Source organism: Eufriesea mexicana, unplaced genomic scaffold, assembly GCF_001483705.2.
Source record: "Eufriesea mexicana isolate 0111107269 unplaced genomic scaffold, ASM148370v2 scaffold9538, whole genome shotgun sequence".
In the NCBI taxonomy this organism is placed as follows: Eukaryota; Metazoa; Arthropoda; class Insecta; order Hymenoptera; family Apidae; genus Eufriesea; species Eufriesea mexicana.
Genome location: NW_016917269.1, coordinates 355634 through 376980, shown reverse-complemented (window position 1 = coordinate 376980; position 21347 = coordinate 355634). Strand labels below are relative to the sequence as shown.

Sequence of the window (21347 nt, the reverse complement as noted above, 5' to 3'; positions counted from 1 at the left end):
TTCCGAATAAAAAATAATACAAATAGCAGAGTTATTTACAAGAGACACTACTTGTTCTATTTGATAAATTATTATATAAGAATATGTGATAATTAAGACCAAGTAATAACAGACCAAATAGTGAGATTTCAGAATGCAATTTATGACTAAAAAAGACTGGCAAATTTAAGCAAGTACAGAATATTTAATGTATTTAGTAATAAAGATAATAATTCCCAATTGTGTATAGAACATTAGAATGCTAGTTTTATTTAAATGCAAATCTAATACTTTGTTTAATGTTGTTATCGTACTTACGGTACATAGTATGTAATATTCCTACTCTAATGTAATTTTGATTATACATATACGAAAATTAAAGTAAGTATATAGTACAGGTAGTAACAAAAGTTTTTAAACGTTTTCTTGTTAAAAAGTGCAAAAAATTATTTGCCAAATATTAGTACTACAAAAACATTTGTTAGATAATGCAAAAAACTTAGTGAAAAAACCATTTAAATGATAGAGCATAATAAATATTTATTAATGGTTATTTAAATGCAAATATAAGGACGAAATGTAAAAAGCTTGTAAAATAAACGAGATGGAAAAAATCAATGGTTTTTATTTTTACCTAAATAGTAAATATAGGTACAAAATCGTTTTATCAAATTTTATTCAACATAATTTTAAGTAACACATATACTGTGAAAAATTACATAGAGATAATCTTGTATAAAATAAAAATATGCAGAAATTGAAGATCATTATACATCTTAACAGGTTTGACTAGTTCATTATACTTTCACTTCTTCAGAGTCAGACAACATTCAGCATACATTTGGACTATACCACAAATTGAACACTGCATCAAAATATGAATTGCATTCTTAAAAGTATTTTCTTTTTATTAGATATTAATTTAATGATACTTGTTAACAAAAATAGTATTTTTAAAAGTTTATTTCCCTTAACAGGTTTAAAATTTAGTAAAAAGAAATGGATATTAGCAAGATCTATGAGTCTTTTAATAGAGTCTATAACACTAGAATTAAAAGCTATAGAAGCAGCTGGTACTTGGAAGAAGGAACGAGTAATTGCGTCGCCTCAACGAGCACGAATTGTATTAAAAAATGGAATAGAAGCTTTAAACTTTTGTGCAAATAATTATCTAGGTTTATCAGTAAGTAGTATTATTAATAATATAATTTTTTATTGTATTAATCAAATTTTTCCGTTTTTCCATTTAGGACAATAATGAAGTGATTTCTGCTGCAAAAATTGCTTTAGATAAATATGGAGCAGGTTTAAGTTCTGTAAGGTTTATATGTGGTACGCAAGAAATTCATGTTGAATTAGAAAAAAAAATTGCTAGATTTCACGGCAGAGAAAATGCTATCCTCTATGCATCTTGTTTTGATGCAAATGCTGGATTATTTGAGACATTATTAACATCCGAAGATACTGTTTTAAGTGACGAGCTCAATCATGCCTCTATCATTGACGGCATCAGATTGTGTAAAGCAAAAAAACACAGGTGAATGAGTAAAACTATTATGATTTCCATATTTTACTTTGTATAAAGATATATAATATTTTGTTAAGGTACAAGCATAGAGATATGGTAGATTTAGAAAATAAGCTGCAGGATAGTATGTCATCGCGATTGCGACTGATTGCAACTGATGGTGTGTTTTCTATGGATGGTACTGTCACACCACTACCAAAAATACTAGAACTTGCAAAGAAATATTGTGCTCTTACATTTGTAGACGACTGTCACGCTACTGGATTTTTTGGAAATAGTGGAAGGTAGTTATGTTTATTTTAATATATTTTTTATGTAATTTTTATTAATTAATACTTTTCATTTTTGTTTCAAAATTACAGTATGAACATATATCAACTATAATAATATTTATTTTAATATATAATATTAATTATTAAGTAATTTAATTATAGAGGCACAGAAGATTATTTTAATCAACTAGGAAGCATTGATATTATTAACTCTACACTGGGCAAAGCTTTAGGTGGAGCAGCAGGTGGTTACACAACTGGTAAAAAGGAACTCATTGATTTATTAAGGCAGCGTAGCAGACCATATTTATTTTCCAATTCATTACCACCCCCTGTAGTTGCATCAGCAAGTAAGGTATACCAAAAAATATTAATTTTTCATACTTTTTTTTATCTGATAAATAGTAATGGTTAAAAGAAGTAAAACAATGATTACATTTTTTTCATATTTATACAGGTCATGGATTTAATAATAAACTCTACAGAAATTTTGGATCGTTTAAAAAGTAACACTAATCTATTTAGAAGTAATATGAAAAAAGCTGGTTTTACAATTAGTGGTGATAATCATCCTATCTGTCCTATTATGATAGGAGATGCAAGATTGACCACAGAATTTGCTGATAAAATGATGGGTAAATATTTATGATATATTTTATAATGTATTAATCTTTTTCAATATATGTATAATAATTATTTTTTTTATCTTTTTCTATATAGAACAAGGAATTTATGTCACTGGTTTTAGTTACCCTGTAGTACCAAAAGGTAAAGCACGAATACGCGTTCAAATCAGTGCTGCACATTCACAAAATGACATAGAACATGCTATAAATGCATTTGTATATAATGCGAGAAAACTAAAAATTATTAAATGATTTTTATTTCGAATAACATATATCAACTATAGTAATATTTATTTTAATATATAATATTAATTATTAAGTAATTTAATTATAGAGGCACAGAAGATTATTTTAATCAACTAGGAAGCATTGATATTATTAACTCTACACTGGGCAAAGCTTTAGGTGGAGCAGCAGGTGGTTACACAACTGGTAAAAAGGAACTCATTGATTTATTAAGGCAGCGTAGCAGACCATATTTATTTTCCAATTCATTACCACCCCCTGTAGTTGCATCAGCAAGTAAGGTATACCAAAAAATATTAATTTTTCATACTTTTTTTTATCTGATAAATAGTAATGGTTAAAAGAAGTAAAACAATGATTACATTTTTTTCATATTTATACAGGTCATGGATTTAATAATAAACTCTACAGAAATTTTGGATCGTTTAAAAAGTAACACTAATCTATTTAGAAGTAATATGAAAAAAGCTGGTTTTACAATTAGTGGTGATAATCATCCTATCTGTCCTATTATGATAGGAGATGCAAGATTGACCACAGAATTTGCTGATAAAATGATGGGTAAATATTTATGATATATTTTATAATGTATTAATCTTTTTCAATATATGTATAATAATTATTTTTTTTATCTTTTTCTATATAGAACAAGGAATTTATGTCACTGGTTTTAGTTACCCTGTAGTACCAAAAGGTAAAGCACGAATACGCGTTCAAATCAGTGCTGCACATTCACAAAATGACATAGAACATGCTATAAATGCATTTGTATATAATGCGAGAAAACTAAAAATTATTAAATGATTTTTATTTCGAAAAAAAATTCTATTAAATTGACATTTTTAAAGATAATTATTTAGTTAAATTGATGATGTAAAAAACAAAAATAAAATTTACACAATGTGATTGATCAAATAAGTTTTAATGTACAAGTACACCAAACTGAAATTTTTAATACATGCAAAGGTAAATTGCTTCTATTAAATATTATAAATAAAAGCATTACCTTTTATACAAATTTCATCATGTATAAAATATCTTTAGTTTAAAAAAACTTTTGAGTACATGACAAAGTTAAGTATTCTTATGACATGTTAAATGTACAGACGTTAAGGTTTATATGGTTTAACAAGATTTTCCGAAAATTCCTTGATGTGTTGGGATCCTCGAATTTCTTTTTCTAATAAAGGAAGTCGAGTGATATGGAAATCTTCATAAAGATCTATTATCTGAAAAAAAAATTATTCTATGAATTTCTTCAATTTCTATATGAAACATGATAAACTACAATACTTTGATTTACCTGTTCTAAATATTTATCTTGTATTTTATGTCTAGCAAGACAAAGCCTGCAAGGTACATCTCCTTCTTTTAAGAATAAAAGTTGATTTACTATGATATTATGAGTGTCTATACCACATTTTGTTAATTCTTGTACAAGTCTTTCTGTTTCATAAAGTGATAAGAATTCTGCTATGCACACACAAACAAATGTTGTCTGATCAGGATTTTTAAATTGTTCATTAACTTGGCGAATAATAATAAGCATTTCCTCTATCTTGTTACAAAATGTATCTACATTGAAGTCAATCATACCCAGCAATGAAGTAATCTATAGTTAAATAATTTTGAGATTAATGTTACTAATATAAATAACATTGTTATTCACTAAATTGATTGTTTTAAATCTTTCATACCTGTGTAATGAAGGGACTAATTTTCATCTTTAAACGCATTAATTTTCCCAATCCTTTTTCTACCACGTGTGGGAATGATAACAATCTCAAAGTATGACCAGTAGGTGCAGTATCAAAAATAACAACAGAAAAATTCATTCCCTTAACTAGTCTAAAAATATACATATACATGTAACAATTTGTTGTTACTACTATAAATGTATAAATGTGTATGTTTATATATGTATATATATGTAATTATATTAGTTACAAATATTACAAAATAATTGTATAGTTAATCACTAACTTCATAACTTCTGCGTAACTCATTGCCTCATCTATACCAGGAAATGCTCCCAAAATTTCTTGCATTATGCTTCTACTTAATTTCATAGCTTCTCCCCCTGAAACTGTTTTGTGAAGTAACTTACGTGTACATTTATTTGTCAAACTAAGACTAAAACTGCACAAATATAAATTATAATATAAAAATTCAATATTAACAAAACAGAATACCTGCTTCACTTTCGAAATATTCTTCCGGTAATTCAGTTATGCCTACATTTGGATCTATTTCCATAGCAAAAAGATTATTAAAACCTTTTACCTTTGTGGGAACTTTACTAAATTTTTGATCAAACGCATCGGAAATATTGTGCGCGGGATCGGTAGATATAATGAGCACATTTTCTCTGACTTTTGATAATTGTATAGCCAATGAACAACTATAAATTAAAATATGAATATAATGATGAAATTGCAATAAACAAATGAGTGTCAGAGGTTATAATGGTACCTGCATGTCGTTTTGCCAACTCCACCTTTACCCCCGACAAATATCCATCGTAAAGACCGTTGCTCAATTACGTTTCTAATCGAAGGCTCACATTCAATTGCTTCTCCGTCATTTATACTCATATTTACTTAGCCACGAAAAACCGTGCTTCTAACAAATTTTAATACGTCATTTACTAATGTCACTAGTTACGTAGAAAGAGACAGTGAAGTAAGGAAATTACTACGAACAGCTACATATCACTGAATACATAAAAACAAAATGCGATGTGTAAGTAATAACACACAAAAGATGAATTCATCGATATTAATATCGATATGTTGTGTATTTACTAAAAAATATTTATAATTATCCTAGTTATGAATATTATTCTATGACTTATTTATATAAATTAAATTCTTATTATAATGTGTAATTAAATTTTTTATTATAAATATCTGCGGATTATTATTAATTTTATTTTATTTTAATAAATAATCTTTATTATATGTGATAATACAATGACATGCATCTTATCAAATTTTACAAAATGAAAAACTGTAATTGGAGCGTCGTTTACTCAGTAGATGAAAAACAAGTATCGAGAAAAAGAAATCGATTACTCGCTAACAAAAATTTCAATATTGTATCGATCAATAGAGTCGACTGTGAAAGACCTATACATGATAGATGTAGTAGTTTTTAATAGTGGGCTAATTTGGAAATGCATGAAGTGTCTGTAAACTACTGTTCCAAACGTTAACGCGAAGTGTTTGTGCTTATTTTCGTGTTCTTGTGAAGTTTTGTTAAGCGGCGTGAGTGAGAAATTGTATGTAGCATGCCGCAGTTTCATAAAATCGAAATAAATAGGACCGAATGGGAGGTTCCGGAACGGTATCAAATGCTCACTCCAGTGGGATCAGGAGCTTACGGTCAAGTGTGGTAAGGAAAAAAAACAATTTTAATAACATAAAATTATATATTTAAACAATGTATTCAACACAAAGTTTTTTTTTGATTATTGCCTATTCGAGCAATTGTCTATAATGTTTAAATGATCCCGCTCCGATTCTTGTTAATAATTCAGGATTTGGTTGTGACCATGAACCAATCATAACCTTGACATTTCTATCATTCGTTATTTCGTTCAAAATCATGAATAATTTTTCTTTTTTTTTATAATTAAAATTTATATGCAATTATCAAATAAAAGTTACGACTGCAGCAGCTCGCACAAGTATTCCGCGATCGTCACATTCTATATTATGGGCCAAACTAAAATTAGAATTATTTGACAATGCTTTTCCACGAAGATGAATTTAATGATATGTATTATTCGATGTTCCTTTACGAGAAAAATGTTAGGAGTTTTATTTTGTTATATTTAAAATAACTTTGATGTAAGTTATTTAATAAATAATCTCGTTAACCTTTATTTCGTTATACAATAATTATTTTTTAATTACATAAAATGCATTAGAATTTTTAAGATAAAAATTAAATATGTATGTAATTTAATTTGAAAGTAATATAAACACAATTGTTATAAAAATTTAAGTTTTCTATTATAAACATAAATTGTAATAAAAATCAGATAAAACAAATATATATATATATTTAAATAATGTGTATGATTTTTTAGTTCAGCAGTTGACACAACAACTGGACAGAAAGTAGCTATAAAAAAATTAGCCAGACCATTCCAATCAGCTGTACATGCAAAGCGCACATATAGAGAACTTCGTATGTTAAAGCACATGAATCATGAAAATGTGAGTGCAAAAATATAAGTTATATATATATATATATATATATATATATATGTAACATATTTTTGAAGTTGGCACTGTAGAAATTAATGAATTTAGAAACTTTGTCTTGGCATTAAATTTAAGAATACCTTATGATGAGTCTTATATTATTATTAACATATAAAGCTTAAAATCAATGAATTGTACAATAAAATAAACATATCATTTATTATAGGTAATTGGTTTATTAGATGTATTTCATCCATCTTCTTCTCTAGAAGATTTTCAGCAGGTGTAAGTATTTTTATAATTCTGTACAGTTTTGCTTATCTTTCTTTAATCTCTTGCTTATAATTTCTTATCATGTTTTAGTAATGACATATACTTTTAATAGATATTTAGTTACGCATCTGATGGGTGCAGATCTCAATAATATTGTAAGAACTCAAAAACTTTCGGATGATCATGTACAATTTCTTGTTTATCAAATCCTTCGTGGTCTCAAATATATTCATTCTGCGAGTATAATACATAGGGTAAAGTAATACAAATGATGATAGCAATTTAAATATAACATTATATAGTTTAAATGCATTATTTATAAAATTCAGGATTTGAAACCTTCTAACATAGCTGTAAATGAGGATTGTGAGCTGAAAATTTTAGATTTTGGATTGGCCAGGCCTACAGAAAATGAAATGACTGGGTATGTTGCTACAAGATGGTATAGAGCTCCAGAAATTATGCTGAATTGGATGCATTACAATCAAACAGGTGGTTATCATTTTTCTCCTGATAAATATTTTGTATTTTGTTTATAATACATAACAGTATAATTCTTATGCATTTTAGTTGATATTTGGTCAGTTGGATGTATAATGGCAGAACTGCTAACAGGAAGAACATTGTTTCCAGGAACAGATCGTATCCTTTTTACAATCATGCTTTTTGATCTCTTTGAATATTGATGTTTAATAATCAAAATCAATGTTTGTGAATTCCATTTAATTATATGGTACTTATATGCACATAAACCTGTTTCCATAATTATTTAACGAATATTACGAATCTTTAACCATCTCAGAATTAGAAAAAATGTGCTTTTTGCTAAGGCTCTACATGGCTTCTTTCTTGCTTTAATCTACTATTATTACTTACTTATTTTACTAATATATTAATTACATTATATTTTATTTGCCAGCTGGCAAAAACTGCTTTGATTTAGCTTTTGTTTTATAGCAAGGGAAGTTACTTTTTATTTTACAAACAAAGAGTCATACATATGTGTACATATTATTTAATATGCTTTAATGCACGAAGTCATATTACTTGTTATATTCATATAATAATCAAAGTATTTAGTGAAAGTAGAAAAAGGTGTGGTGGAACCTTAGCAAGAGCAGATATACACCAACTGAACTTAATAATGGAAATACTGGGTACTCCACGAGACGAGTTTATGCAAAAAATATCGTCAGAGTCGGTAAGTAATTTTTGAGTTGCAATATGACAATTTATTCATAGAAGAAGCCTATATAGTGCATGCTGCTCATTTATAACATGTTGCGATATAAATGCCTCGCATGTTACATATTTTCTATAAATTTTTATATATTTTCCTAATCAACAGACTTCACTATATATGACTAAAATTGTTACTTTATAATATTTACAAATTCATTTGGTATATATGTTATTCCCATATATATTACATCTTTTATTTTGGAATGCTAACAAATGCTTAAAATAAACACAATTTTAATTCATTCCTTTAAAATTTTTCCCATTCCTATATAATAAATTATGCTTCAAATATACCTTAACTTTAAGCAGACATTGATCATCTAACACGAGTCTTAGTACTCTGTGGTACACCCACAGAGGAAACTTTAAGCAAAATTACCAGCCAAGAGGTAATTTTTTTTAGATAAATATTTTTGCAATCTTTTTCAATTACTTTTTCGATTATTTTTTCGTAAATCTTTTACCGATATTTATTTGGATTATATAGTATTTTGCTATAATATTAAAATAATTTTGTACCTAATGATTTTGCTTCCAGTTTATATTATATTATATATGAATAATAAAAATAATAAAATAAAACCTCATAATAGAGATAAAATGCTATAAGTAAAATAAAATATAGAAAATTACATAATTCATTTATAAGGTATTATATGCATAATTTTTGAAAAATATTTTCAGAAAATGTTGTATAAAAATTAAAAACTGATAAGTAAATTCATTGTTTTAGGCAAGAAACTACATTCAAAGTTTACCTCCCCTAAAAAAGAAGAACTTCAAAGAAGTTTTTCGTGGAGCCAATCCTTTAGGTAATTATGAAATTAAAAGTTTTATATATAAAAATGTATAAATAATTTTTACACTACATTAACGTATTTTATATTATTTTCCAGCTATAGATTTACTTGAATTAATGTTAGAATTAGATGCAGAGAAACGAATTACTGCAGAACAAGCTTTAGCTCATCCATATCTTGCACAGTATGCCGATCCAACTGATGAACCGGTATCTTCGCCATACGATCAGAGTTTCGAAGATATGGATTTACCTGTCGAAAAATGGAAAGGTACATGTTGTCGTTTTAGTACATTTTGTAAAAATAGTTATTAATATTAATAACGGGATAATTTATTTTTAGAACTCGTTTATCGTGAAGTTATAAATTTTGTACCTCAACAATTACCTGCAATGGCCTCGACTATTGAGCCTTCTTCGTAAGATTACATTGATAGAACAAATAATATAGTAAGATAAGTAAGATAATATTAACAATAAATAATTATAAAAAGAAACATGTATAATTGTTATATACAAAGAATATCATTGTATATAATATGATGTTACATAAGTAACAAAGTTAATCATACAAACTTATTTGTATTAGGTGCAAAATGTATATTTTTGTTAATGACGCATGATACAAGAAATGGTAATATTTTTCGCATTGAGTATAGGTTGTTTTAGAATGTAAAGTCACAGAATATGTGATAAATTAATCATATTCGTGGTTGTATATGTACGTTTTTGTTATATATTCACATATTTCAATGCTTTGAAGCTATAGTTGCACGTACACTTTAATAATAGAAAATTTGTTTAGGATATAAAATAATATTTTTCATAAAATCAAATTATTTAGTATAAAAGACAACAGTTCACGAATAAAAAGATATTTTTACAAAAATGCTAGCTTCAGAGCGTTAGATTTCGTTTTATTTGCCGCTGGTTCTAGTCTGTAATCGAGAACATATTACATCGAATTTATGGTTAAAAATAATTCTTATTTCGTACAGAAGTAATTTAAAGTAATTTAATCTGTAAGATACTGTTATAATGATGCTTTTAACAACAAACATGGCTGAATAAATTTTTTGATCTTTGTATATTGCTAGTTACACGTGTTATGAATTATTCATTTTATTATTTCACTATCTATGTACATTTATGAAAAAAATCAATAGTTAAAGAGACCAGATATTTCATGGATTCTTTCATTTTTTTCATATATATTTTTCTAAATTCTAGTAACTTCCTTGAATTTTACTTATGTATAATGTATAATCTAATCGTATTTCATTCATTGTATTTTTCCAACGCACAAATTTTCGCTACGAATTTTAATATAAGCTCAATATATGTACATAAAGCTTTCATAACATGTAAAAAGTGGCATTTATGGAAGTGAAAGATTAAATAACCTGATTATGTTACAAATGATTGAAGCAATTTATCATGCCAGTTGCATGGAACGAAAGTCTAATATTGAGATTAATAACTTTTTATAGCAAATATGAGTGTTTAAGAAATCCATTACATCCGAATTTTAAAAACAAATTATGTCGTTACAAAGCTTACAAAGAGATCGTAGATTCTATGAATATTTGCGGTTTAACAATTTACGATTGCATTAAAAAGATTACTTATCTAAAAGCTCAATACTGTTACGAATTGTCTAAAATCCGTACTGCGATATCTTGCGAGAAGTTTTATAAACCGTCAGCGAGCTGGTTTCCAATAATACACCAATTATTTTTTCCATTTGTAGCAACTTACAGTTACGCGAGTGATTCCTATAAGGTGCATATCAGTACTTAATTATAACAAAGCACATTATACCAATTCTGTTTATTTATAGTAATTATCTCGACGATCTTAGATATGCAATGATAAAACAGACACTTTTGGAGATTACCACTGTAACAAAACACACAATCAATTAACACATTCGAACTCTGTAGAATCAAGAGTATTAAGTAAAAACTGCAATTGTCCAAATGTAACTTGTTATTGTGATAAATTGAATACAACTAAACCTCGTACTCGTCTAAAGTAACTTATTTCATTTATATGACATTAGTATATTACTAAACAATATGTTGAAACATTTTCTACTTAGAAAACAAGAAAAGTCATTTTCTATTCGAGTGGAAGACGACGGAGTAACTACTCTACAAACAACAGCTACTGATTGCAGAAATTACTTACACCCACGTTTACAAAAAGTAATTCGAATCGACGTTGGAAACAATACGAACAGAAGGATTAATGTGGAGGACGCAACGCAAACCAAAGTATCTTATTTCAAAACCGTATGTATAGCTTGTCAAGTATGCATGAAGGATAATGTATCTGTTAATACTGCAAATTGTACGACTGCATTAATGAAAAATAATCTGGTAAATAGATTTTTATTTTAAGTTCAAACAATGAAGATAAATATAAATTTTTAAGTTTAAAACTTTTAAAACTAAGGTAGTTTAAACTTAAAAAATCGACAAATTATATTAAATAAATGAAACAATTTTCAGAAAGATACTACTTGCACGGATTATGCTCTGGAGAAAGGTATTAAAGGAAAAAGGAAAACTGACGAATTCGATATGTTCGGCAAGAGTATTGCGTTTCAATTGCGAAATATAAATTTTGGTGAATATCAATGCTGTAAAATATTATAGAGATGGTTATTGAGATATTTGTTTTTAGAAATTGCTACTAAATTGGAGAAACGCATACAGGATGTAATTGCACATGAACGTCTATATAACGTGAAATCGAAATATTTAGAGTGTTATACACCTCCTAGTTGTAGCGAGTGTGAAGTCTTAAATAAGAAAATGATTTGTAGCTGTGGTCTTCCGGTTATTATGATCAAGACGAATTCTTCTTGCAACTTCAATTGTAAATAATAGATATCACTTTTACGAATCACTTTAAAACTTTAATACTTTAAAAAAATCTCTGGTATAATACATTAAACATATATAAAATATTATTTATAATATTAATGTATAGGGTTGCAGTAAAATTAATAAAGTAATGTAAAGTGATTTGACAAATGCTTTCGTTCGATATATCGAGCAATCAAATTCAGTTGTGTTGTCTAACCGAAACTGACTTTATAATTTAGGTGGGCACAAAATTATAAATGTAATAAAATCACATTTTCATTGAAATATTCTACTAAAATATCGTCGTTAATAGCGTATATATTTATTACAAAATGTCATGTAAATGGAATGAGAGATTGGTTATGAATTTTTTGAAATCATATAAGCAACATCCATGTCTCTGGAACCCCTATCACCGTGATTATTATAATTGCTACGAGAAGAACAGAGCATTGCAGAAAATTATCAAAGACCTTGATATACCCGGTTTTACCGTAAATGATTATATACATCAAATCAAGAGCATAAAAGAAAAGTAATGTACGATCGGAATTTTTGGTACTGAATATTTTAAAGGAAATAAGTAGGAAAACAAAAAATGCTTTGAATGAGTGGAATTTGTTTATTTAGATAATAAAATGATTACTTTGCATTTAATAATCACAATTCATACTATTTTACGAAGGAAAATATACAGTATATTTTATTTATCAAAATTTAACTTAAAATATTTATTGTTTTTAATTAAATTGATTATTTATAGGAAATGTTTAAATTAAATATCTCTTTCAAGGTATTATGTAATATTCACAATATATATTGTGATCTTCAGGCAGCAAAAATTTATATTTAGTATAATGTTTTAAATACCAAAATAAAATGTTTTCACTATAAAAAGTTATTAAAAAAGAAATAGCTTCTATAAAAAAATAATTGTCTTCTTAATCCTAATAAATTTATGCGCATAATTTGTGAAGATTACAATTTTCATTGATATAGATACAAACTGGAACAAATGCAAATGATTAAAAGTTTGCAATGTCAAAAGCAATATAAAGCACCGTCTTCCTGGTATAAAATAATGAGAGAGATGCTGACGAAAGTAATCGATGATGAGGAAAAAACTCAGCAACGGGAAGCCACTGCTGTTTTTAGATCCATAAGCAGTGACAATATAAATAATTCACAGCGGAAAGAGAAAATGGGAGCGACCGCAAAATTTTTAAAATTTCGTCCGTGCAATGAAACAACTTGCGATCAGTTCTCAAGAAGAAGCAAATCGGTGGAGAAATCATGTCATTTGGACGAGAAACTTAGATCAACAGAGAAAGTTATAATAAAAGAGAAAAGTGAAAAGAAAGTAAGATACGTTCCTTGTCCGCAGTTTAAAAAAAAAGAAGTTAATTTAAGAGATCAGATAGAAGATGCACTTTTGAGTTACAAACCTACTAAAGATACTAAGTCTAAAATTACCGGTAAACAATGGTTTAACAAATAATTCAGGGAAAAGAAATATAGGATATAAATGATTTAATTTTTTATAATTTTAAATAGAATATTCTGAGGCTATACCAAGCACATCTATGGATTCTAGATTTAATAGTTCTTTTCCTTTAACAACAAGAAATGTTGAAAATTATGAATCATCATTTTTAAAATGTCCTCTATGTGGCTGGAAAGATGCTAAATATAAGAGAACTGAGAAAAACACGAGAGATTATATTCCCTGTTCTAGATATAATACAAATCTTCCTGATGAAATGTATACTACGTGTATCGGATGTGATAGAGTTACACGAGACAGTATGTAAATAGATTTGAAAAAAAGTTAACATTTATCTTATCCAGATCTGCCTTATCAATGCTTGGGAATTACAGATCTATCGGAATACGCAAAAAGATATATAGATAATTCTGGTGATTTCGAAATTTTACAAGATCTGTCAAAAGTTCCTGAAAAAATACAATATGCAGATGTAGAAATACAATATAGCGAAGACTTGAAAAAAGTTGTAAAAGATAATATTCCAGCACCTACATCGATTCAAATGCAATTTGTACAGCTCGATCCTATAAGGGAAAATAAAGTACAATGTAGTACCATAGGAACTTCCACCCAAAAGATTATTTTATCAGATTTACATAAACACTTAGGCTCGAATACCTTCGTAACAGAATGTATCTCTCGAAGCACAAAATCGATACAATGTGCAAGATTAAAATTGTCTGCAAAGGAAACCCAATCCTCTTCCAACTACATTGTTCCTGAGAAAAAGAAAAATGAAATAGGTGTCAATACAGCGAATTATATAGAAAAACAAATACAGAATACAGTTTGTATATCTGATGATACAAAAGTATGCATTTCACTTCAAACTTTAAATGAACTGGGTCAAAAAAAAGAAGAGAAGGAAGTAGCTGTAAATATAGTGGATTATGTTTCGAAAGAAATACAGAGTACCATTTGTGTATCACGAGGAAATTTAGCTTACTGTATGTCTTCAGAAAAGATGATAGAATTTGGAACTACTATGTCTCTGCATCAAGTTCGTAGCATTGGTTGCATAACGGCGGCAAATGCTAAAGAATTTAAATCGAACTTCGTACAGTGCAGGTTTCAAGAAAAATCTTTAACTCCATCCAAATCGTATAATTCTATTAAACATTGCGTTCAAGATAAGGATTTTAAACATTTTGTAGAAAAAAAAAGTAAGCATTTCAGTTAAATGTTTACTTCACGATTTTGTAAAATGTAGTATAATAATATATACAACATTAATATTATATGCGACATTTATGCAACGTTACATAACAAGATATGTATCAATATAAAGTTATTTTAATTAATAGCACAAGAATTTGAAGATGTATGTACAATAAATACATGTCCACTAAATATATTACATCTTAGTAAAGAGGATCCTAATATGATGTCAGTTTTACAAGAACTTTTACAGAATATATTATCTATACACGAAAACAGAACACAAGGTATAAAATTGAGCAAAGCAATAAGTTTGAAGCTAACCATATTCGCGATGTAACGAGTGTTGATTTCAGATAAATATAAATATCATCTGAAAGGGAATTGTTCGATTGATGCAACAAAAATGGTAACAGCAATCAAAGAATATACCATGGAAATGTTGGAACCAGGTATTACCAAAAATGATACAAAAAAATTTCATAAAAAATCTGAAATAAAATCATCTTTGCAAGAAATTACAGAAAAGTCAAGTTTTAGTGAAATTAACTCTTTGACCATTTATGAGAATAAATTAATAATGACTGAAGAAAGTATCACTGAACCAGTTTTCCAGTCCACAATCATAACAAAGGATAAAAGTCAGAGTACCATAGGGGATGACACATTACTGTTAGAAAACGCGAAGCGTTCGATGATAGACAAAGAAGTTTATACTCATTTGAATTACAAAGATGTTGGTATCAATAAATCATTAATGCAGCTGCCTAAGCATGACATGATGATTCAAAGTAATTCTCAATTGCTAGAAGATCCTACATATTTCGCAAAATATGAAAAGGGTATAAGAAAAAAAATAAATGTAGGTACTCAAAAACGAGATCCTATACTGGTTCGAGTTATTAAATGCAATGAAAGTCAAGCAGTAGTAAGATCAGATAAAGAAACGTTAACTATTAGAAGGGATGTAAATTTAAAAAAAAAATGTATAGATAAACGTATAGAAACATGCGGTCGACCAACTTGTATTCCACCTATTATTTGTAGAAAATCAAATGAATTTAATATGGGTACTATTTTTCACAAAGAACGCGAAAATAAAGTAATCGATAATTATCATGTGTACAAAAATGATATATGTGATAAACATTGTAAGAAAAAAACATCTTATGATTGGACCGATGTAGCAAACTTTAATGTACTTTCTAATGTTACTAATCCGAATATTCCGATGTATGTGAGACCACGAAATTATATGTATTGCAGAAAGAAATAATTAAATATTCTAAGAACTGATCTTGTCTGTATTTTAACAATATTATTGACAATGATGTTCAAAATTTGATAACAAAAAATATGTATATATTATACATATTTAGTATAATTGGAAAATATGTGATTTAATATGACCTTGATCCAATGTTTCTTTTCTCTCTAACCTTTCTTAATGTTATATTTTTTAAACATTTTTCTTAAAAATGATATGTTTGAAATTATTTTATAACTTTATAGCATAGGAAAACAGTAAATTAATAAAAGAGCATAGAAGAACAAACTTCATTTTATTACATGAAAATGTATAACGGTCTGTCAGTTGGAATATTATATGAAAATTACGTTATTTAATTTTCACAGTAAATTATATTCACATCGTTGAGTCAAAGGCAAATATGTGTGTGTGGTAAATACCAATTGTCGTTAAATACTAATTATAATAAAACAGTATAAAAGAGGTTTCCTTTTTAATTATTTTTATATTTTCGTCATCTTCGTTATCCATTTTGTTTTCAAAAGTCTTGTTGTTCGAATATGCATTAAAATTATTTTAACGCTTAAATTCGTTAACCTACGTGCGTTTCTTACTGATAAACATTACAAGACAAATTGGTAATTATTCGTTCACACAAGATGCATACCAAAATTAAGATACTTTAAATTAAACATTGTTTAATATACATTTAAAAATCGCACTTCACTCTACAAACTGTTATATCAACAACGTTTTTAAATTCAATCATTAAAACATCTATATATATATATATATAAAATCTATATATATATATAAATATATATATACATACATAGATTATTAAAAAATCAACAAGAGATACTTTAGCATTTGCGCAAATTTGTTATCGTTCTTAAGAACAATCGCTTTATTTTTTATAAAAGATAACGAATTTATTTGTTATGTAATGTTACTTGTATAAAATCGTCCAATCAATTATGGAGAGACAATTATCTTAGCATGTTGTTGTCAACAGAGATAATACTGTTGGTATTCTTAATAATAGAAGTCGTACTCTCCAACACATATCACTTGTCATTATTAAAATATGTATAACAATAAATTATTGTACTTCCAATATTTAATGATTTGTCCATGATCACATCTTAATATGCGAATATCGTCTGACTAATGTAAATTATTTCCATTCACTAATTTTTAGCAAATCATTGCTGATATTAACATCGGTTTTGGAGGGATTCTATAAGTACCTATTGAAAAAGAAAAATGAAGAAATAAATACTTTAAATGTTGTATGGCGCAAACACGATAGACTTTACGTATGTTGAAATTACGTAATAGTAAAATTACGCGTAGTATTATCTAATATTACATAGATGAGTTTACAAACATTTAGTCCTTTTTCTTGGCATCTGCTTTCTCGTCTTTAGCTTGGCCTCGGCCCAGCAATCTGGCTAACGAATCCCAAATTCCTCCGAGGAACAACGCACAGAACAAATTTTCGAATGGTACGAAAGGATCATGAATTCCAAGCAAAATGGACGATAGCTGAAATAACATCAGTAATGGTTCATTTAGTAGTGAACAAATTATAAATTAAGTTTCATTTAAAAAAAAAATAATAAATTTCTAATACCTTGAAATACACGAAGAAAATAACGATTCCAAAGTAAACCAATGCATGAGGTGCTGAGATGAGATCAGTCTTTTTATCTAGGACGAAAATAATGGATGCAACCATTGATGCTTTTGTAGGGCTAAACAGTAAAATATTATACATTATTTGTTATACAAAAATATTAATATTTTATAAATTTTACTAGATACAAAAAAATAAAGAATAAACATACAAGCTAGCTTGCATAAATTCCATGGCAGTAGGAGTCCAAACTCCTCGTATAAGGCGCTCAAAAAGTTTCGTAAAACCTGCTCCATTTCCTATAATTAAACACAAATAATATCATTTTTTATTCCACTATTATTTTTCTTTCATTTTTTAATATTAAAACCTACCTTTAAGTGTTCCAATTAACACCATAATAAGGTATGCATTTGGATAAAGTTTCCCTGCATGAGTTACTCCATCATACACCTTTTTACACCTGTATAGTATGGAAAAATTATAGCCATATATTGCAACAAAAAATTAATAATATCAATTGAAAGAATAAGATAAAAAATAAGCAGTTACTTATTAGTACTTACTTACCTATATATTTCCTTCATTGTAGCACATATAATTTTTACTGGTAAAAACTTGGCAATCTTATATCCAATATCAAATGGTGTATAAAATATCACATACCTGTATAATTAAAAAATTAACTTCACATACAAGTATTTCTTATAGTATATCTTTACAAAAATTATGGGAAAATATTAACAAACTATTTTTTTCTTTTTATATTATTTTATACTAACCAAACAATGGTCGCTACTACCACTTGTGGTGTATTTTTCAAAGGTGCAAGAATTGGCTCTCCTAAAAGACCATTGCATAGCATACCACTTGCAAACACTACTAACATTGTGGAAAGCCAACATGATAGAGGATGTTTCCGAGAAAATGCTTGAGCACCTATGCAATAAAATCATAAATATATGAAATTACAAAAAATTATGAAAATTCTAGTAAAAATATTATAATAAATTAATAACATATATTTTAAAATTTTTATGTATTTATTAAATCTATATATTATGTATATATATAAACAAAAATTTAATTTACAATAACATTCAAGATTCCTGTTTTATAATACACCATGAAATATCAAAGAGGTATACTATTTCAAATAGGTCGCTTGGAATCCTTACAAGCATACTATGTTATATGTATACATTCACACATAATGTCAGCTTACCATAAACATGAAAATAATGTATTTTTGGTACTTTTTAAAATTTTTGGTAAGTGTAAAATATTAAATTATGTAAATATTCATTAAAAAATGATTTAAAAATATATATTGTAATAAAAACTAATTTTTTCATATAATTTTAGTATCATAAATGCTACTAAAAATATAAAGAAATATATAAAATCTTTGAATCATTTATTATCGTTCAAAGATTAGTCCTTCATGGTCCATTGCATAAGAAAGTCATTGTAATAAAAGTTTCACTACTATATCTGAGGACATTCTTATACAATATACCTTTATATATCTTATAAGTATTTACATAAGTATTACAAACATTTATTCTTCAATTATATTTGCAGAAAATTATTTACATTACTTTAAATAATATAAAAAATCATAAGAACTAAAAATCAAGGCAAAATGTTTGGGGAAAATTTGGCGTACCTACAAGGATGTATACTGAAATAGATTAGCTAGATAAATTCAGTGAATGCCACAAAATGTGATTATTATAATTGTGCCAAATATTATGATAGAACAGTAATCTGCTTTTAAATGAATTTTGTATTTCTCACTTGATCAATGTTACTAAAGAAATGAACTATATTCTTCTTCTTATTCTTTTTCTATAATATTAATAATGTTAAGTATGTATAGTAAAAAAATTTTATTTTTGTAGCAAAAATTTTAATTTTTAAACATATTTTATAACATGAAATTTATAAAAAGTTAATAGGAACATTTAATGTAGGATAATCTAACAAGTAATATCTAATTATTACGAATAAAAAATATACAAAATATTTTTTTAATTTGACTAATATTAAATGAGAGTAAATTCGGTAACAAAAAAAATAACGTGAAAAACATAAAATGCGAACATTGAAAAGGAATAGGCAGAACTGGTCGGGACTGAAACATAATCTTAGAAAAGGTATAAGCTGGCTCTGGGTGGATTAAATTTAGAATTGGTCGGGTAGGCTTGGGCTTACCGGGTCCTAAATCTTCTCTGACGTGTAACGCACAGAGTACGCAGTGTGCGATATCAAAATACGGGAACATTTTCAATTTGATGACCTGATTGGCCATATCCAGGAATGCTTCGGGATCCATTTTGATTAATTTTCACCCGCCACACAATAAACTTTCCGAATTTTTCGTTTACAGAAACTGTCTTTCAGCGTTTAACAAACTTCGATTTTGAAACAAAGTCACGAGCGCCCGCGAACGACGCTAGCTATGCGCCGTCTGCTAGACTTGGTCGTCTGCTAGTTACGGAGGCGGCCCCTACCATTAGAATCTTATCGTCGCCGAACAAATTTTGTGGTCTCTTTAAAATTTCTCCGTATAGATGGCAGTAAAGTACTAAATTTGCATTTTTTATCACTTTTTGAAGGAATTTAAAATTGTTTAAAATAAACATTTATGGCTGCGTGTTTGTTAACATTAGACAGACAAGCATTTTTATTGTTCTAGATGCGTGCCTGTGTATTGTCAATTAGGCTTTTTTACAATTTTGAACATATGTTGCGCATTGTTGACCAAGCATTTTTACACTTCTGAACGCATGTCTGTATATGGATAGGCTATAGACATAATAGTTCACCCTGAATTTCGATTTTCGAAATGACTTATCACCTAGTTGATAAATGACTTATCATATCGAATTTCGTTTTCTCCAAAACAAATTTTTATGTGATTGTAATCTTGCTCGCAAACGGATTCAATTTTAATTTTGTTGAAAATTTATATATTATATAATAACTTATTTGCAACTAAATCGATAATATTGATAATTCACATTCAAGTTTTTTATTTTGTAAGTGCTTGTATAATTATATATCCCTCAAAATTATATGCACGATAGAGATAGATATAACACCTTTTATTTATGAAATTGAAATATGATTGATTTAAATAATAGAGTACTTTAGGATCCATCTATTAGAGTAATAGGAACCACAAAATTGAATATTTTCGATGCTAAGTATTGCAGACCAGGTATGTTTTAATACATAAGTAAACCTTATGCAAAAGAAAGGCCCTTCAGGACCTTAAGCTTTAATGAATGCTTAAAAGGAGATTAATATAATAATATTCATAAATAAAACAGCGTAGTGTTCTTTATTAGATTATTTTAATCTAACTTTGATTTTTTAGCAACACACAAAATGCCTATGCTGATGGTATCTACTAATAGTGGATAATAATGGACTATCAGCCCGCAGGCACTTACCGATCATGCGGTCGATTGTTGTGGTAATGCTTGATAACAATTTTGCAACTTAGAATACTCTGCAATTTAACATAAAGTAATATTTAAATACTCGGATCCACGGAAGGTAATATCGTATAGTTTGCATGGTACCACACATTTGTCATAAATTGTTCCAAATTTTTACCTAATTTTGATTACAATAATAAGTTGACACCTTAGAAGCTGATTATTCATTTTTTCATGTAAATATTTTAGTTGTATAA

At 27.5% G+C, this 21347-nt stretch overlaps 5 protein-coding genes across 7 annotated transcripts; 3 read left to right on the top strand and 2 right to left on the bottom strand.

The window, feature by feature from the left end:
- Positions 1-817: 817 nt before the first annotated feature.
- On the top strand, positions 818-2657 carry LOC108553179 (2-amino-3-ketobutyrate coenzyme A ligase, mitochondrial). The gene is made up of 7 exons (XM_017907975.1): positions 818-875; positions 957-1162; positions 1230-1516; positions 1585-1791; positions 1942-2134; positions 2237-2414; positions 2500-2657. The coding sequence occupies exons 1-7, from the start codon at positions 857-859 to the stop codon at positions 2655-2657; spliced, it is 1248 nt and encodes a 415-aa protein (XP_017763464.1). The 5' UTR covers positions 818-856.
- A 92-nt stretch (positions 2658-2749) lies between these two features.
- LOC108553160 (2-amino-3-ketobutyrate coenzyme A ligase, mitochondrial-like) lies at positions 2750-3455 on the top strand. The gene is made up of 3 exons (XM_017907955.1): positions 2750-2932; positions 3035-3212; positions 3298-3455. Exons 2-3 carry the CDS (start codon positions 3038-3040, stop codon positions 3453-3455), a joined length of 333 nt encoding a protein of 110 aa, XP_017763444.1. The 5' UTR covers positions 2750-2932; positions 3035-3037.
- A 305-nt stretch (positions 3456-3760) lies between these two features.
- LOC108553201 (ATPase ASNA1 homolog) lies at positions 3761-5387 on the bottom strand. Of its 2 annotated transcripts, none has more exons than XM_017908001.1 (6): positions 5124-5387; positions 4844-5052; positions 4635-4737; positions 4349-4499; positions 3955-4263; positions 3761-3880 (listed from the first exon to the last, which is right to left on the bottom strand). In XM_017908001.1, exons 1-6 carry the CDS (start codon positions 5243-5245, stop codon positions 3761-3763), a joined length of 1014 nt encoding a protein of 337 aa, XP_017763490.1. In that variant the 5' UTR covers positions 5246-5387. The 2 variants fall into 2 exon arrangements, with proteins under 2 accessions (XP_017763490.1, XP_017763491.1); XM_017908002.1 differs by having other exon boundaries at positions 4635-4731.
- Positions 5388-5804: 417 nt separating this feature from the next.
- On the top strand, positions 5805-13480 carry LOC108553172 (mitogen-activated protein kinase 14B). 2 transcript variants are annotated; one of them, XM_017907967.1, is made up of 13 exons: positions 5805-6044; positions 6745-6874; positions 7089-7147; positions 7248-7389; positions 7465-7627; positions 7706-7777; positions 8687-8766; positions 9111-9189; positions 9274-9447; positions 9520-9595; positions 11278-11557; positions 11690-11807; positions 13049-13480. In XM_017907967.1, exons 1-13 carry the CDS (start codon positions 5941-5943, stop codon positions 13072-13074), a joined length of 1503 nt encoding a protein of 500 aa, XP_017763456.1. In that variant the 5' UTR covers positions 5805-5940; the 3' UTR covers positions 13075-13480. The 2 variants fall into 2 exon arrangements, with proteins under 2 accessions (XP_017763456.1, XP_017763455.1); XM_017907966.1 differs by lacking the exon at positions 8687-8766 and adding an exon at positions 8257-8336.
- Positions 13481-16880: 3400 nt separating this feature from the next.
- LOC108553195 (trimeric intracellular cation channel type B) lies at positions 16881-20146 on the bottom strand. The gene is made up of 8 exons (XM_017907995.1): positions 19859-20146; positions 18424-18580; positions 18212-18307; positions 18016-18104; positions 17853-17940; positions 17639-17759; positions 17393-17550; positions 16881-17252 (listed from the first exon to the last, which is right to left on the bottom strand). The coding sequence occupies exons 1-7, from the start codon at positions 19977-19979 to the stop codon at positions 17395-17397; spliced, it is 828 nt and encodes a 275-aa protein (XP_017763484.1). The 5' UTR covers positions 19980-20146; the 3' UTR covers positions 16881-17252; positions 17393-17394.
- Between the last annotated feature and the right edge of the window lie 1201 nt (positions 20147-21347).